At 41.7% G+C, this 19,946-nt stretch overlaps 1 protein-coding gene across 1 annotated transcript in view; it reads right to left on the bottom strand.

Moving 5' to 3' along the window:
* Window positions 1–19,946, bottom strand: part of SWIP (strumpellin and WASH-interacting protein) — a 320,197-nt gene that overhangs the window by 217,456 nt on the left and 82,795 nt on the right. Inside the window, exon 11 of the mRNA XM_071678856.1 lies at window positions 18,961–19,182. Within this exon, the coding sequence (XP_071534957.1) occupies window positions 18,961–19,182 (222 nt within the window). The remainder of the gene's footprint in view (window positions 1–18,960; window positions 19,183–19,946) is intronic.

The raw sequence follows: 19,946 nt of genomic DNA, 5'->3' as shown, positions 1-19,946 counted from the left end.
GCCTCTTTCTTTTATACATCTCCCACTCATTTGCACTATTTCCCTGCAAAAATCATCCACATGCCTCTCTCTTCTCTTTCACTAATAATCTTACTTCTTCATCCCACCACTCACTACCCTTTCTAATCTGTCCACCTCCCACCTTTCTCATGCAACAGGCATCTTTTGCACAAGCCATCACTGCATCCTTAAATACATCCCATTCCTCCCCCACTCCCCTTACGTCATTTGCTCTCACCTTTTTCCATTCTGCACTCAGTCTCTCCTGGTACTTCCTCACACAAGGCTCCTCTCCAAGCTCACTTACTCTCCCCACTCTCTTCACCCCAACATTCTCTCTTCTTTTCTGAAAACCTCTACATATCATCACCTTCGCCTCCACAACATGATGGTCAGACATCCCCCCAGTTGCCCCTCTCAGCACATTGACATCCAAAAGTCTCTCTTTTGCACGCCTATCAATTAACACATAATCCAATAATGCTCTCTGGCCATCTCTCCTACTTACATACATATACTTATGTATATCTCTCTTTTTAAACCAGGTATTCCCAATCCCAAATCCTTTTTCAGCACACAAATCCACAAGCTCTTCACCATTTCTATTTAAAACACTGAACACCCCATGTACATCAATTATACCTTCAACTGCCACATTACTCACCTATGCATTCAAATCACCCATCATTATAACCCGGTCTTGTGCATCAGAGCTGCCAACACACTCACTCAGCTGCTCCCAAAACACTTGCCTCTTATGATCTATTTTCTCATGACCAGGTGCACAGGCACCAATAATCATCCATCTCTCTCTATTCACTTTCTGTTTTACCAATATCAATCTAGAGTTTCTTTCTTACACTCTATCACATACTCCCACAACTACTGCTTCAGTAGTGGTATGATAATGGTATGATTATGAATTTGGTATCTATAGATCTAGAGAAAGCACGTGAAAGCATTGACAAAGATATAACATGGAAGGTCTTACATGTATATGGTGTGGGAGAAAAACAAAAAGAATCAGTGAGAAGTCTTCATTAAAGTATGCGGCATGTGAGGAAGTAAGAAGAAAGGAGAGAGAGTGGTTACAGGTGAACATGGGTATGTGGTAAGGGTTACCATAGCTGATTAAGTTGGTCATGGTTGGGGTGGTGCGGGAGGTAACTGTATGGGTCTCTGAAAGAGGGGTGAGTATGCAGTTGGTTGGGGGTACTGGGGTTTGGAAAGTGTGTCAGTTGTTGTTTGTTGATGTAAAAAATTAAGAAAAATGTAGATGTTTGTGTCGGGGTCTGAAAGAGCATGTGCAAGGAGAAAGCTGACAGTAAATATGAACGAAAGTAAGGTTATTATGTTAGAGTGTTGCATATGTAACATGCATATGTAATAAACTTATTCCTCTGTAGTTTGAACACTAACCTCACCTTTATCCCCCTTGCCTTTAAACAATGGCACTACACACGGATCCTGCCTGTCCTCAGGATCCTCAACTTGATCCACATTATTATACTTTGTTGCTGTCTCCCACGTTAGCGAGGTAGCACAAGGAAACAGAAGAAAGAATGGCCCAACCCAACCACATACACATGTATATACACACACATCCACACACGCACATATACCTACCTATACATCTCAACGTATACATATACATACACACACAGACATATAGATATATACACATGTACATAATTCATACTTGCTGCCTTTATTCATTCCCGTTGCCACCTCACCACACATGATATGACACCCCCCCCCTGCACGAGTGCGAGGTAGGGCCAGGAAAAGACAACAAAGGCCACATTCGTTCACACTCAGTCTCTAGCTATCATGTATGATGCACCGAAACCACAGCTCCCTTTCCACATCCAGTCCCTACAAAGCTTTCCATAGTTTACCCCAGATGCTTCACATGCCCTGGTTCAATCCATTGACAGCATGTCCACCCCGGTATACTACATCATTCCAATTCACTCTATTCCTTGCATGCCTTTCCCCTTCCTGCATGTTCAGGCCTCGATCGCTCAAAATTTTTTTCACTCCATCCTTCCACCTCCAATTTGGTCTCCCACTTCTCCTCATTCCCTCCACCTCTAACACATGTCTCCTCTTTGTCAACCTTTCCTCACTCATTCTCTCCATGTGACCAAACCATTTCAATACACCCTCTTCTGCTCTCTCAACCACACTCTTTTTATAACCACAGATCTCTCTTACCCTTTCATTACTCACTCTATCAAACCACCTCACACCACATATTGTCCTCAAACATCTCATTTCCAGCACATCCACCCTCCTCCGCACAACCTTATCTATAGCCCATATATCTATAGCAAACATATAACATTGTCAGAACCACTATTCCTTCAAACATACCTATTCTTGTTTTCTGAGATAAATTCCTCCAAACATACTCATTTTTGCTTTCTGAGATAATGTTCTCGTCTTCCACACATTCTTCAATGCTCCCAGAACCTTCGCCCCCTCCCCCACCCCGTGACTCACTTCCGCTTCAATGGTTCCATCCCGGCCAAAATCCTTCCCAGATAGCTGAAACACTTCACTTCCTCCATTTTCCTCCATTCAAACTTACCTCCCAAATGACTATCCCTCATCCCAACTATACCTAATAACCTTGCTCTTAATCACATTTACGTCACCTTTCTTCGTTCACCTCTTTACACACTTCAAAAGCTTCTCATGCTTCATGCATCTTTTGTGGGCAAGCCATCACTACTTAACCTGAAATACATCCCAATCCTCCCCCACTCCCCTTACGTCATTGTGCTCTCTGACTTTTTCCATTCTGCCCTCAGTCTCTCCTGGTACTACTTTATATTTCCTCACACAAGCTCCTCTCCAAGCGCACTTACTCTCTACCTCTCCCCAATCTCTTCAACCCCAACATCTCACTTCTTTTCTGCAAACCTCTTCATATCATCACCTTCCCTCCACAACATGATGTCAGACATCCCCCCAGTTGCCCCCTCTCAGCACTTGACATACAAAAAGGCTCCTGTTGAACGCCTATCAATTAACACATAATGCCCAATAATGCTCCCTGGCCATCGCTCCTACTTACATACATATACTTTTGTATATCTCAATCATTTTAAACCAGTAATTCCCCAATCCAAATCCTTTTTCAGGCACACAAATCCAAAAGCTCTTCACCATTTTCTATATAAAACACTGAACACTCCCATGTACAATCAATTATACCTTCCAACTGCCAACATTACTCACACTATGCAGTGCAAATCAACAACCCACCCATCATTATAAATATTATAAAAAGTAAAAAAAAAAAAAAAAAAAATATAAAAAAAAAAAAAAAAATAAAAAAAAATAAAATTATAATTAAAATAAAAAAATATGAAAAATAAAATAAATAAAATAAAAAATAAGAAAAAAAAAAAAAAAAAAAATAAAAATAAAATTAATTAAAAAAAAATAAAAAAAATAAATAAAAAGAAATATAAAAAAAAAAGAATATAAAAAAAAAAAAAAAAAAAAAGAATAAAATAAAAAAAAAAAATAAAAATAAAAATAAGAAATGAAAAAAAAAAAAATATAAAAAATAAAATATAAAGATAAAAAAATAAAAAACATATAAAATAAAAAATAACAAAAAATAAAAAAAAAAAATATAAATAGAAGAAAATAAAAAAAATAAAAAATATATAAATAGAAATATAATAATAAAAAAAAATAAAAAAGAACATTAGAAAATTAAAAATAAATAAAATAATAAAAACACGGTCTTGTGCATCAGAGCTGCCAACACTCTCACGACTCAGCTGCTCCCAAACAAGTCCTCATAGGATCTATGTTCTCAGGACCAGGTGCACAGCACCAATAATCATCCATCCTCTCTAATCAACTTTCTGTTTTACCAATATCAATCTAAAGTTTCGTTCGTACAACGCTATCACTTACACTCCGACACAACGGCTTCAGTAGTGGTATGAATAAGGTATGATATGAATTTGGATCTATAATCGGAGAAAGCACGTAAAGCATTGACAACGATATAACATGAAGGTCTTACATGATATGGGTGGGAGAAAAACAAAAAGAATCAGTGAGAATCTTCATCAAAGTATGCGGCAATGTGGAAGTAAGAAGAACAGGAAAGAAGAGTGGTTACAGGTGCTACATGTAATGTGTATGGGTTCCATAGCTGATATGTTTGGGTCCATGGTTGGGGTGGTGCGGGAGGAACTGTATGGTCCTCTGAAAGAGGGGGAGGTATAGCAAGTTGTTGGAGGGGTACGTGGGGTTTGAATGTGTCAGCTGTTGTTTTTGATGTAAAAAATTAAGAAAAATGTAGATTTTGTGTCGGGGTCTTAAAGAGCATGTGCAAGGAGAGAAACTGACCATAAATATGAACTGAAATAAAGTTTTTAGGTTAAGTGTTGCATATGTAACATGCATATGTAATAAACTTATTCCCTGTAGTTTGAAACACTAACCTCACCTTTATCCCCCTTGCCTTTAACAAGGGCACTACCACAACGGATCCTGCCTAGTCCTCAGATTCCTCACTTGATCCACATAATTATACTTTGTTGCTGTCTCCCCACTTAGCGAGGTAGCATCAAGGAAACAGAAGAAAGAATGCCCAACGCCAACCACATACACATGAATATACACACACATCCCACAAACCACATATACCTACCTAAACATTCAACGAATACATATACAAACCACACAAAACACAGACATATATAGATATATACACATGTACATAAATTCAATACGTGCTGCCTGTATTCATGTTCCCGTTGCAACCTCACCACACATGATGATGACAACCCCCCCCCTGCACGTGTGGCGAGGTAGGCCAGAAAAACAACAAAGGCCTACATTCGTTCACACTCCAGTCTCTAGCTATCATGTATGAGCAAATACAAAGACGGAAAAAACCACAGCATCCCGTGATCCACAGCCAGTCCCTTAAAGCGTTTCCATAGTTTACCCCAGATGCGTCACAGCCCTGGTTTACAATCCATGGAACACAATGTCCACCCCGGTAATACTACATCATTCCAATTCACTCTATTCCTTCATGCCTTTCCCCTTCCTGCATTTCAGAGAAGGCCTCCGAGCGCTCAAAATTTTTTCAACTCCCATCCTTCCACCTCCAATTTTGGTCTCCCCTTCTCCCTCATTCCCCCTCCAACTCTAACACATGTCTCCTCTTTTGTCAACCTTTTCCATTCTGGACCACCCCTCCCTGTACTTCCTCACAACAAGTCTCTTTCCCAAGCCACTTACTCCCCAACCACTCTCTTCACCCCAACATTCTCTCTTCTTTTCTGAAAACCCATACAAATCTTCACCTTCGCCTCCACAAGATAATGATAAGACATCCCTCCATTGCACCTCTCAAGCACATTAACTCCAAAAGTCTCTCTTTTCGCGCGCTTATCAATTAACACGTAATCCAATAACGCTCCTTAGCCATCTCTCCTACTTACATACGTATATTTTATGATATCTCTCTTTTTAAACCAGGTATTCCCAATCACCAGTCCTTTTTCAGCACAAATCTACAAGCTCTTCACCATTTCCATTTACAACACTGAACACCCCATGTATACCAATTATTCCCTCAACTGCTACATTACTCACCTTTGCATGTAAATCACCCATCACTATAACCTGATTTCATGCATCAAAACCACTAACACACTCATTCAGCTGCTCCCAAAACACTTGCCTCTCATGATCTTTCTTCACATGCCCAGGTGCATATGCATCAATAATCACCCATCTCTCTCCATCAACTTTCAGTTTTACCCATATCAATCTAGAGTTTACTTTCTTACACTCTATTGCATACTCCCACCACTCCTGTTTCAGGAGTAGTGCTACTCCTTCCCTTGCTCTTGTCCTCTCACTAACCCCTGACTTTACTCCCAAGACATCCCCAAACCACTCTTCCCCTTTACCCTTGAGCTTCGTTTCACTCAAAGCCAAAACATCCAGGTTCCTTTCCTCAAACATACTACCCATCTCTCCTTTTTTCTCATCTTGGTTACATCCACACACATTTAGACACCCCAAACTGAGCCTTCGAGGAGGATGAGCACTCCCCTCGTGACTCCTTCTGTTTCCCCCTTTTAGAAAGTTAAAATACAAGGAGGAGAGGGTTTCTAGCCCCCCACTCCCGTCCCCTTTAGTTGCCTTCTACGACATGTGAGGAATGTGTGGGAAGTATTCTTTCTCCCCTATACCCAGGGATATGGAGGTCCCATATACATATGAGCTTATGTACATATTCATACTTGCTGCCTTCATTCATTCAGCCGCCACCCTGCCACACATGAAATGACACCCCCCCTCCCCCCATGTGCGCACGAGGTAGTGCCAGGAAACGACAAAAAAGGCCACATTCGTTCACACTCAGTCTCTAGCTGTCATGTGTAATGCACCAAAACCACAGTTCCCTTTCCACATCCAGGCCCCACAAAACTTTCCATGGTTTACACCAGATGCTTCACATGCCCTAGTTCAATCCATTGACAGCACATCCACCCCGGTATACCACATCGTTCCAATTCACTCTATTCCTTGCACGCCTTTCACCCTCCCGTATGTTCAAGCCCCGATCGCTCAAAATCTTTTTCACTCCATCTTTCCACCTCCAATTTGGTCTCCCACTTCTCATTGTTCCCTACACCTCTGACACATATATCCTCTTTGTCAATCTTTCCTCACTCATTCTCTCCATGTGACCAAACCATCTGAATACACCCTCTTCTGCTCTCTCAACCACACTCTTTTTATTACCACACATCTCTCTTACCCTTCCATTACTTACTTAATCTAACCATCTCAATCCACATATTGTCCTCAAACACATCCACCCTCCTTCGCATAACCCTATCTATCACCCATGCCTCACAACCATATAACATTGTTGGAACCACTATTCCTTCAAACATACCCATTTTTGCTCTCCAAGATAACGTTTTCACCTTCCACACATTCTTCAATGCTCCCAGAACCTTTGCCCCCTCTCCCACCTTGTGACTCACTTCCATTTCCATGGTTCCATCCACTGCGAAGTAATTCCCAGATATCTAAAACACTTCACTTTCTCTGGTTTCCTCCATTCAAACTTACCTCTCAATCTACTTGTCCCTCAACCCCACTGAACCTAATAACCTTGCTCTTATTCACATTTACTCTCAGCTTTCTTCTTTCATACACTTTACTAAACTCATTCACCAGCTTCTGTAGTTTCTCAAACGAATCAGCCACCAGCGCTGTATCATCAGCGAACAACTGACTCACCTCCCAAACCCTTTCATCCACAACAGACTGCATACTTGCTCCTCTCTCCAAAACTCTTGCATTCAACTCCCTATCAACCCCATCCATAAACAAATTAAACAACCATGGAGACATCACACACCCCTGCCACAAATCGACATCCCCTGGGAACCAATCACTTCCCTCTCTTCCTACTCGTACACATGCCTTACATCCTCGATAAAAACTTTTCACTGCTTCTAACAACTTGCCTCCCACACCATATATTCTTAATACCTTCCACAGAGCATCTCTATCAACTCTATCATATGCTTTCTCCAGATCCATAAATGCTACTTACAAATCCATTTGCTTTTCTAAGTATTTCTCACATACATTCTTCAAAGCAAACACCTGATTCACACATTCTCTACCACTTCTGAAACCACACTGCTCCTCCCTAATCTGGTGCTCTGTACATGCCTTCACCCTCTCAATCAATACCCTCCCATATAATTTCCCAAGAATACTCAACAAACTTATATCTTTGTAATTTGAACAATCAGCTTTATCCCCGCTGCCTTTGTACAATGGCACTATGAATGCATTCCGCCAATCCTCAAGCACTTCACCATGAACCATACATACATTGAATATCTTCACCAACCAGTCAACAACACAGTCACCCCCTTTTTTAATAAAGTCCACATCTATACCATCCAAACCCACTGCCTTGCTGGCTTTCATCTTCTGCAAAGATTTCACTACCTCTTCTCTGGTTACCAAATCATTCTTCCTGACCCTCACACTTCACACACCACCTCGACCAAAACACCCTATATCTGCCACTCTATCATCACACACATTCAACAAACCTTCAAAATACTCACTCCATCTCCCTCTCACTTCACCATTACTTGTTATTACCTCCCCATTTGCCCCCTTCACTGATGTTCCCATTGGTTCTCTTGTCTTATGAACTTTATTTACCTCCTTCCAAAACATCTTTTTATCCTCCCTAAAATTTAATGATACTCTCTCACCCCAACTCTCATTTGCCCTCTTTTTCACCTCTTGCACCTTTCACTTGACCTCTTGCCTCTTTCTTTTATACATCTCCCACTCATTTGCACTATTTCCCTGCAAAAATCATCCAAATGCCTCTCTCTTCTCTTTCACTAATAATCTTACTTCTTCATCCCACCACTCACTACCCTTTCTAATCTGTCCACCTCCCACCTTTCTCATGCAACAGGCATCTTTTGCACAAGCCATCACTGCATCCTTAAATACATCCCATTCCTCCCCCACTCCCCTTACGTCATTTGCTCTCACCTTTTTCCATTCTGCACTCAGTCTCTCCTGGTACTTCCTCACACAAGGCTCCTCTCCAAGCTCACTTACTCTCCCCACTCTCTTCACCCCAACATTCTCTCTTCCTTTCTGAAAACCTCTACATATCATCACCTTCGCCTCCACAACATGATGGTCAGACATCCCCCCAGTTGCCCCTCTCAGCACATTGACATCCAAAAGTCTCCCTTTTGCACGCCTATCAATTAACACATAATCCAATAGTGCTCTCTGGCCATCTCTCCTACCTACATACATATACTTATGTATATCTCTCTTTTTAAACCAGGTATTCCCAATCCCAAGTCCTTTTTCAGCACACAAATCCACAAGCTCTTCACCATTTCCATTTACAACACTGAACACCCCATGTACATCAATTATACCTTCAACTGCCACATTACTCACCTATGCATTCAAATCACCCATCACTATAACCTGGTCTTGTGCATCAGAGCTGCCAACACACTCACTCAGCTGCTCCCAAAACACTTGCCTCTTATGATCTATTTTCTCATGACCAGGTGCATAGGCACCAATAATCATCCATCTCTCTCTATTCACTTTCTGTTTTACCAATATCAATCTAGAGTTTCTTTCTTACACTCTATCACATACTCCCACAACTACTGCTTCAGTAGTGGTATGATAATGGTATGATTATGAATTTGGTATCTATAGATCTAGAGAAAGCACGTGAAAGCACTGACAAAGATATAACATGGAAGGTCTTACAGGTATATGGTGTGGGAGAAAAACAAACAGAATCAGTGAGAAGTCTTCATTAAAGTATGCAGCATGTGAGGAAGTAAGAAGAAAGGAGAGTGAGTGGTTACAGGTGAACATGGGTATGTGGTAAGGGTTACCATAGCTGATTAAGTTGATCATGGTTGGGGTGGTGTGGGAGGTAACTGTATGGGTCTCTGAAAGATGGGTGAGTATGCAGTTGGTTGGGGGTACTGGGGTTTGGAAAGTGTGTCAGTTGTTGTTTGTTGATGTAAAAAAATTAAGAAAAATGTAGATGTTTGTGTCAGGGTCTGAAAGAGCATGTGCAAGGAGAAAGTTGACAGTAAATATGAATGAAAGTAAGGTTATCATGTTAAAGTGTTGCATATGTAATATGCATATGTAATAAACTTATTCCTCTGTAGTTTGAACACTAACCTCACCTTTATCCCCCTTGCCTTTAAACAATGGCACTACACACGGATCCTGCCTGTCCTCAGGATCCTCAACTTGATCCACATTATTATACTTTGTTGCTGTCTCCCACGTTAGCGAGGTAGCACAAGGAAACAGAAGAAAGAATGGCCCAACCCAACCACATACACATGTATATACACACACATCCACACAAGCACATATACATACCTATACATCTCAACGTATACATATACATACACACACAGACATATAGATATATACACATGTACATAATTCATACTTGCTGCCTTTATTCATTCCCGTTGCCACCCCACCACACATGAAATGACACCCCCCCTCCCCCTGCACGAGTGCGAGGTAGGTCCAGGAAAAGACAACAAAGGCCACATTCGTTCACACTCAGTCTCTAGCTATCATGTATGATGCACCGAAACCACAGCTCCCTTTCCACATCCAGTCCCTACAAAGCTTTCCATAGTTTACCCCAGATGCTTCACATGCCCTGGTTCAATCCATTGATAGCATGTCCACCCCGGTATACCACATCATTCCAATTCACTCTATTCCTTGCATGCCTTTCCCCTTCCTGCATGTTCAGGCCTCGATCGCTCAAAATTTTTTTCACTCCATCCTTCCACCTCCAATTTGGTCTCCCACTTCTCCTCACTCCCTCCACCTCTAACACATGTCTCCTCTTTGTCAACCTTTCCTCACTCATTCTCTCCATGTGACCAAACCATTTCAATACACCCTCTTCTGCTCTCTCAACCACACTCTTTTTATAACCACAGATCTCTCTCACCCTTTCATTACTCACTCTATCAAACCACCTCACACCACATATTGTCCTCAAACATCTCATTTCCAGCACATCCACCCTCCTCCGCACAACCTTATCTATAGCCCATATATCTACGGCAAACATATAACATTGTCAGAACCACTATTCCTTCAAACATACCTATTCTTGTTTTCTGAGATAAATTCCTCCAAACATACTCATTTTTGCTTTCTGAGATAATGTTCTCGTCTTCCACACATTCTTCAATGCTCCCAGAACCTTCGCCCCCTCCCCCACCCCGTGACTCACTTCCGCTTCCATGGTTCCATCCGCTGCCAAATCCACTCCCAGATATCTGAAACACTTCACTTCCTCCAGTTTTCCTCCATTCAAACTTACCTCCCAATTGACTTGTCCCTCAACCCTACTATACCTAATAACCTTGCTCTTATTCACATTTACTTTCACCTTTCTTCTTTCACACTCTTTACCACACTTCAAAAGCTTCTCATGCTACAAGCATCTTTTGTGCAAGCCATCACTACTTAACCTAAATACATCCCAATCCTCCCCCACTCCCCTTACGTCATTTGCTCTCGCCTTTTTCCATTCTGCCTTCAGTCTCTCCTGGTACTTCCTCACACAAGTCTCCTTCCCAGGCTCACTTACTCTCACCACTCTCTTCACCCCAACATTTTCTCTTCTCTTCTGAAAACCTCTACAAATCTTCACCTTTGCCTCTACATGATAATGGTCAGACATCCCGCCAGTTGCACCTCTTAGCACATTAACATCCAAAAGTCTCTCTTTCACGTGCCTATCAAGTAACACATAATTCAATAACGCTCTCTGGTCATCTCTCCTACTTACATACGTATACTTATGTATATCTCTCTTTTTAAACTAGGTATTCCCAATCACCAGTCCTTTTTCAGCACACAAATCTATAAGCTCTTCACCATTTCCATTTACAACACTGACCACCCGAAGTATACCAATTAGTCCCTCAACTGCCACATTAGTCACCTTTGCATTCAAATCACCCATCACTATAATCAGGTCTCGTGCATCAAAACTGCTAACACACTCACTCAGCTGCAACCAAAACACTTGCCTCTTAAGATCTTTCTTCTCATGACTAGGTGCATAGGCACCAATAATCACCCATCTTTCTCCATCCACTTTCAGTTTTACCCATATCAATCTAGAGTTTACTTTCTTACAGTCTATCACATACTCCCACAACTACTGTTTCAGGAGTAGTGCTACTCCTTCCTTTACTCTTGTCCTCTCAACAACCCGACTTTACTCTCAAAACATTCCCAAACCACTTCCCTTTACCCTTGAGCTTTGTTTCATTCAAGAGCCAAAACATCCAGGTTCTTTTCCTCAAACATACTACCTTTTTTTTTTTTTTTTTTTTTGCTTTGTCGCTGTCTCCCACGTTTGCGAGGTAGCGCAAGGAAACAGACGAAAGAAATGGCCCAACCCACCCCCATACACATGTATATACATACGTCCACACACGCAAATATACATACCTACACAGCTTTCCATGGTTTACCCCAGACGCTTCACATGCCCTGATTCAATCCACTGACAGCACGTCAACCCCGGTATACCACATCGATCCAATTCACTCTATTCCTTGCCCTCCTTTCACCCTCCTGCATGTTCAGGTCCCGATCACACAAAATCTTTTTCACTCCATCTTTCCACCTCCAATTTGGTCTCCCACTTCTCCTCGTTCCCTCCACGTCCGACACATATATCCTCTTGGTCAATCTTTCCTCACTCATTCTCTCCATGTGCCCAAACCATTTCAAAACACCCTCTTCTGCTCTCTCAACCACGCTCTTTTTATTTCCACACATCTCTCTTACCCTTACGTTACTTACTCGATCAAACCACCTCATACCACACATTGTCCTCAAACATCTCATTTCCAGCACATCCATCCTCCTGCGCACAACTCTATCCATAGCCCACGCCTCGCAAACATACAACATTGTTGGAACCACTATTCCTTCAAACATACCCATTTTTGCTTTCCGAGATAATGTTCTCGACTTCCACACATTCTTCAAGGCTCCCAGGATTTTCGCCCCCTCCCCACCCTATGATCCACTTCCGCTTCCATGGTTCCATCCGCTGCCAGATCCACTCCCAGATATCTAAAACACTTTACTTCCTCCAGTTTTTCTCCATTCAAACTTACCTCCCAATTGACTTGACCCTCAACCCTACTGTACCTAATAACCTTGCTCTTATTCACATTTACTCTTAACTTTCTTCTTTCACACACTTTACCAAACTCAGTCACAAGCTTCTGCAGTTTCTCACATGAATCAGCCACCAGCGCTGTATCAGCGAACAACAACTGACTCACTTCCCAAGCTCTCTCATCCCCAACAGACTTCATACGTGCCCCTCTTTCCAAAACTCTTGCATTCACCTCCCTAACAACCCCATCCAAAAACAAATTAAACAACCATGGAGACATCACACACCCCTGCCGCAATCCTACATTCACTGAGAACCAATCACTTTCCTCTCTTCCTACATGTACACATGCCTTACATCCTCGATAAAAACTTTTCACTGCTTCTAACAACTTGCCTCCCACACCATATATTCTTAATACCTTCCACAGAGCATCTCTATCAACTCTATCATATGCCTTCTCCAGATCCATAAATGCTAAATACAAATGCATTTGCTTTTCTAAGTATTTCTCACATATATTCTTCAAAGCAAACACCTGATCCACACATCCTCTACCACTTCTGAAACCACACTGCTCTTCCCCAATCTGATGCTCTGTACATGCCTTCACCCTCTCAATCAATACCCTCCCATACAATTTACCAGGAATACTCAAAAAACTTATACCTCTGTAATTTGAGCACTCACTCTTATCCCCTTTGCTTTTGTACAATGGCACTATGCATGCATTCCGCCAATCCTCAGGCACCTCGCCATGAGTCATACATACATTAAATAACCTTACCTACCAGTCAATAATACAGTCACCCCCTTTTTTAATAAATTCCACTGCAATACCATCCAAACCTGCTGCCTTGCCGGCTTTCATCTTCCGCAAAGCTTTTACTACCTCTTCTCTCTTTACCAAATCATTTTCCCTAACCCTCTCACTTTGCACACCACCTCGACCAAAACACCCTATATCTGCTACTCTATCATCAAACACATTCAACAAACCTTCAAAATACTCACTCCATCTCCTTCTCACATCACCACTACTTGTTATCACCTCCTCATTTATGCCCTTCACTGAAGTTCCCATTTGCTCCCTTGTCTTACGCACTTTATTTACCTCCTTCCAGAACATCATTTTATTCTCCCTAAAATTTAATGATGCTCTCACCCCAACTCTCATTTGCCCTCTTTTTCACCTCTTGCACCTTTCTCTTGACCTCCTGTCTCTTTCTTTTATACATCTCCCACTCAATTGCATTTTTTCCCTGCAAAAATCGTTCAAATGCCTCTCTCTTCTCTTTCACTAATAATCTTACTTCTTCATCCCACCACTCACTACCCTTTCTAATCAACCCACCTCCAACTCTTCTCATGCCACAAGCATCTTTTGTGCAATCCATCACTGATTCCCTAAATACATCCCATTCCTCCCCCACTCCCCTTACTTCCATTGTTCTCACCTTTTTCCATTCTGTACTCAGTCTCTCCTGGCACTTCCTCACACAAGTCTCCTTCCCAAGCTCACTTACCCTCACCACCCTCTTCACCCCAACATTCACCCTTCTTTTCTGAAAACCCATACAAATCTTCACCTTAGCCTCCACAAGATAATGATCAGACATCCCTCCAGTTGCACCTCTCAGCACATTAACATCCAAAAGTCTCTCTTTCGCGCGCCTGTCAATTAACACGTAATCCAATAACGCTCTCTGGCCATCTCTCCTACTCATATATGTATACTTATGTATATCTCGCTTTTTAAACCAGGTATTCCCAATCACCAGTCCTTTTCCAGCACATAAATCTACAAGCTCTTCACCATTTCCATTTACAACACTGAACACCCCATGTATACCAATTATTCCCTCAACTTACTACCTATCTCTCCTTTTTTCTCATCTTGGTTACATCCACACACATTTAGACACCCTAATCTAAGCCTTCGAGGAGGATGAGCACTCCCCGCGTGACTCCTTCTTCTGTTTCCCCTTTTAGAAAGTTAAAATACAACAAGGGGAGGGTTTCTAGACCCACACTCCCGTCCCCTTTTGTACAATGAAACTTTATTTACCTCCTTCCAGAAAATCTTTTTATTCTCCCTAAAACACGTGGGGAATGTGTGGGAAGTATTCTTTCTCCCCTATCCCCACTAAAAACCTTACCAACCAATCAACAACACAACACAGTCACCCTTTAAAAAATTCCATTGCAATACCATCCATTTCAACCATTTTACCACATTTCATCTTACATAAGGTTTTAACCACTTCCTCTCTCAGTGCCAAACTATTCTCTGTGTCTCTCTCACTTTGCATACTACCCTAAGCCAAACACCCTACATCCAGCACCCTATTGTCAAACACATTCAACAATCCTTCAAAATACTCACTCCATCTCCACACTTCTCTTCCTGCTACCACTTCCCCTTTTGCCCCCTTCATCAATGTTCCTGTCTGTTCTCTTGTTTCTGTATATCATTACCTCCTTCTAAAATATCTTATTCTCCTCACTCACCCTAAATCTCATTTGCCCTCTTTTTCAATTTCTGTGCCTTCCTCTTGACCTTCTGCCACTTTTCCTTATAAATCCCCCTGTCATTTGCACTCCTTCCCTGTAAACACCTCCCAAACACCTATCTTTCCTCTTTCACCTGGCAACTTTATTTCTTCACCTCATCACTCATCACCCTTTCTAATCTGCGCACCTTTCACCTTTTGCATGCAACATGCATCTCTTGCACATGCCAACACTTCTTCCAAAATACCTCCCATTTCTCACCAACTTCCTTTGCTTCATTTACTCTCACCTTTTGCCATTCTACATTCAATCTCTCCTAGTAATTCTTTACATAAGTGTCTTTTCCAAGCTCATTTACTCTTAGCACACTTCTTCTCACCAATGTTTTTCCCCTTTTCTGTACACTTCCACAAATCTTCTCCCTCGCCCCTACAAGATAAAGATCATAATAATGCTCACAGACCATATCTCTTACTCACATACGTAAGTCCTCTTGTGTGTCCTTTTTCGGCACACAACTCCACTAGCTGTTTGACATTTCTGTTTACAGTACTGAATACCCCTTGCCCCAAATTATACCCTGAAGTGCCACATTTCTCACCATCACATCCAAATTACCCACCAATAAAACCCGGTCTCTTACATCAAAACTGCTAACACACTTACTCAGCCGCTCCTAAAAATACTTTCCACCAATGATCTTTCTTTCCATGGCCAGGTGCATAAGCAACAATTATCATTACCCATCTCTCACTATCCACTTTCATTTCTCTCCACATCAAACTAGAATTTACTTCCTTGTACTCTTTCACATACAGACTAAGGAAATAGACTTGCTTCTATTGCAGAAAGCAAAGAAATATTTTCATCCAACTATCCCAAGCAAGAGGCTCAGCTGTTGGTCAGTTAGTCACTGTTAGATATGATGCAAGATAATAGTACAGTAAACAATTCCCTATTAAGATACTTCACAACATTGGTGTGTTCTGAGGTTTGATTACCAAGAATGTAGTCCCTGGTACACAGAAATGAGGGATGTACAGACAACTCCAACTCTACTGATCCTGCTGAGGTAAGGGTCTTACCTGTAAGCAGCCCTAATGCCTTGTGCGAGGCAGAGTTTCCTGAAACAAACGGTGAGTGTGTCATGTCAGATGTGACATACACTGACCCAGGTAAATTGTCTAGTGTTGCAGAAAACCCACATGAGTGAAACCAGGTTAACTGGGATGATTTTGAATTGAATGTCCTGCCTACGGGCTTTAGAAATTTCTTTCTTGATGTCAAGGAGGTAATATCTAATGAGGCTGGCTTGTGTAAACATTCTGATGTGCACCCTCATTTCAGAGTTGAGACATCCTCCTCTGATGGATAAGAAGCTACCGCTACAGCTTCCAAGAAATGTGCTTCTGGAGTCCAGTCAAATCAGTTTCATTAGTTTTCTTATCCAGGGAAGAGCACGTGATCTCCAACTTTGCTTGAGTGTCAACTTGTACTCTCCCAAAATCTGATGATGATGAGACTATGTACTTATGCTTACTGTTGTGTTCACAGCTAAGTGAGCAGGGACATGCTGGAGAGGCAAGAACATCATTCAGCTATCACCACGAGAGGCATGTTATCCAGTCAGACCCCAAGTGCAAGTGTCCGCGACCATAGGTCCTATGTCAGTGGTCCTTGTTGTCTTTATTCTAATATCAATTATACCTGTTAAGGACATGAAAGCTATTCATGAATTCAGAGGCATCCTGCCTAATGTTAAACAAGAGTTTGAAGCGTCTCCATATAATCTTTGGTCCAGGGTTTGGTTTCAACAGCTCCTGTAGTGAGGAGACTGGTCTAGATTGGGCCCTTCTTCCTATTTCCCTACACAGGACTAAAACAACTTGTTGTTTCTCAGTGCTGGTGTCATTCTGTAGGCAAGATCCCTCTGTATCATTCATCCAAGTGTGGGCATGGCACGTGAGGAGCAGTCCTGCTGATGAAATCCCAGATGTTGTCAATTACAGAGGTAGTGACCCCTGGCAGGGTGGCCCCAGTGACAGCTGTTGTCTTCTCCTGCCGTCATTCCTGGTGGCTGTTGCTCTACACAATCATGTGACCCCATGAACAGGGCTTCCCCTCACACTACTACATGCAAGAGGGCTCTCAGCTCCTGTCCAGACCTGTCTGATTACCTGTTGAGCCTGCCATCCCAAGGAGGCCCACTGTTTCCTGACCACACTGAGCATGACTGCAACCCTGGGCAGGAGGAGATATGTGTTTGAGATGGGATTGGTAACTGAAGCCTGGAAATATATCTATGCCAGAAAGAGCCTTATGTATGTGTCTCTTGTGCATTCTTAGAAGTAGTACTTAACAGTAGCCTGGGTGCCCATGAGTCATAAGAAGTCACTACCCCAGGACGAGGCCAGCCCAATCAAGTCTGAGAATACAGACTAGTCACTGCAGCCAGCTGTTCGCCACCTTGATTGCCCAGCTCTGGCAAAAACATTGGATGGTCCCTTGGGTGTGGGAATTTCTTAGCTGCTTCCATACTTTGTATCAATTTGTAGACCTAGAGTTAGGTTAGCTTGTTTAGGTTGTAATAAAGGACCTAATTTTATAAATTTTACCTTTTTAAATGGGAAGTGTGTCCAGGCACTCTCCCTCTCTCTTTCTCCTCCTCTTCTCAAAGAGGTGCTAAACCACTGGGCCAAAGCACCATGACCTCTCCTCTGTTTTGACATCTCGATCGGGTCATATAAACCTCCTAGGCTTGTACCACAAAAACCAGCATGCCCCCTCCTCTTCCTTTATCCTCCCACACCCCAACTTTATCCTGGTTCCCTATTCCTTACTATCCTTCATGCTTATTCTGATTATAGTAGCATAGACGAGGGAGCCAGTGTTGTGTTGCATGTCAGCCCTTACCAGTATGTTAGTCTTATCATCTATAAGTTAGCTTAATCTGTATGTTAGCCCTTAAACTTGTACTTAGTGTAAGCTATTGAGTGTTTTACTGAAAGACCAGTGACAGATATTTGAATACTTGTAATTCATTTAAGATTGATCTTAGTTTAACATACTATTTTGTTTTAACTGTGTGCTTCTATTTCTGTCTCATTCATTAACATCTATAATCTGTTTATTACATCTATGATTTATAAGTGTGAAACCAAATTCATGAGATAACAAGAGTACATCCAATACTCTCACCATATGTTTGTGTTTGGAGTGTAGTTTTTCTAAATATACTCATGTTATTTACCACAAATACTGTGCCTGTATTCAAAATAACAGTAAAAATTAACAGTAAAGCTCAAAACCAAGTTCAAGAAAAAGAAATAAACAACACCTCCACAACATCCTCTCTCATCAGGTGCTTTCAGGTGCATCAACAACTCCTCCCATCTCACTCAGCACTGAACTAAGCCAACACAAATGTATTTATGATACTTTCTGTGTATTTTTTCCAACTTTAGCATGCGAATCTATCATTACATAAAGACTAATATTTCAATTACATACATGGAGATGGACACTGCAACTAATCATGCCAAATAAGGGCTAATCCATGAGAAACTCTAAACATTCCCTTTTCACTAACCTATAAAACCATGGTTATATTCTAAAGAGAAACTGGCCTGCTCTTCTAAGATATCTAAAATATCACATACCCTAAGTGCTCTGGCTTGATTTGCAAGTGAAAGAGCTACTCGCATAACCAGGCGACGCTCCTTTGTTCCTGAACCTGACAGCATTTGTTCTACTAATGAGAATGCCATCAAAATGTCCAATCGACGGTCATCTAATCGTGCACTGGACACTCGCACCTGCAATGATACACATGAATATTCTAGCTTTTTTAAATGAATTACATCATGTATGACATGGTTAATCTAATTCAACTTATAAACTCAGGGCATAACATAACTTAGGACAAAAAAATTACATTTCATTATCAAATACTTATTGGTTCACACATCTATATATATATATATATATATATATATATATATATATATATATATATATATATATATATATATCTTTTTTTTTTTTCTTTATACTTTGTCGCTGTCTCCCGCGTTTGCGAGGTAGCACAAGGAAACAGACGAAAGAAACGGCCCAACCCCCCCCCATACACATGTATATACATACGTCCACACACGCAAATATACATACCTACACAGCTTTCCATGGTTTACCCCAGACGCTTCACATGCCTTGATTCAATCCACTGACAGCACGTCAACCCCGGTATACCACATCGCTCCAATTCACTCTATTCCTTGCCCTCCTTTCACCCTCCTGCATGTTCAGGCCCCGATCACACAAAATCTTTTTCACTCCATCTTTCCACCTCTAATTTGGTCTCCCTCTTCTCCTCGTTCCCTCCACCTCCGACACATATATCCTCTTGGTCAATCTTTCCTCACTCATTCTCTCCATGCGCCTAAACCACTTCAAAACACCCTCTTCTGCTCTCTCAACCACGCTCTTTTTATTTCCACACATCTCTCTTACCCTTACGTTACTCACTCGATCAAACCACCTCACACCACACATTGTCCTCAAACATCTCATTTCCAGCACATCCATCCTCCTGCGCACAACTCTATCCATAGCCCACGCCTCGCAACCATACAACATTGTTGGAACC

The sequence above is a fragment of the Panulirus ornatus genome, chromosome 28, assembly GCF_036320965.1.
Source record: "Panulirus ornatus isolate Po-2019 chromosome 28, ASM3632096v1, whole genome shotgun sequence".
Classification (NCBI taxonomy): domain Eukaryota; kingdom Metazoa; phylum Arthropoda; class Malacostraca; order Decapoda; family Palinuridae; genus Panulirus; species Panulirus ornatus.
Note: the sequence above shows the minus strand (reverse complement) of the source record. Positions and strands in the feature narration are given on the sequence as shown.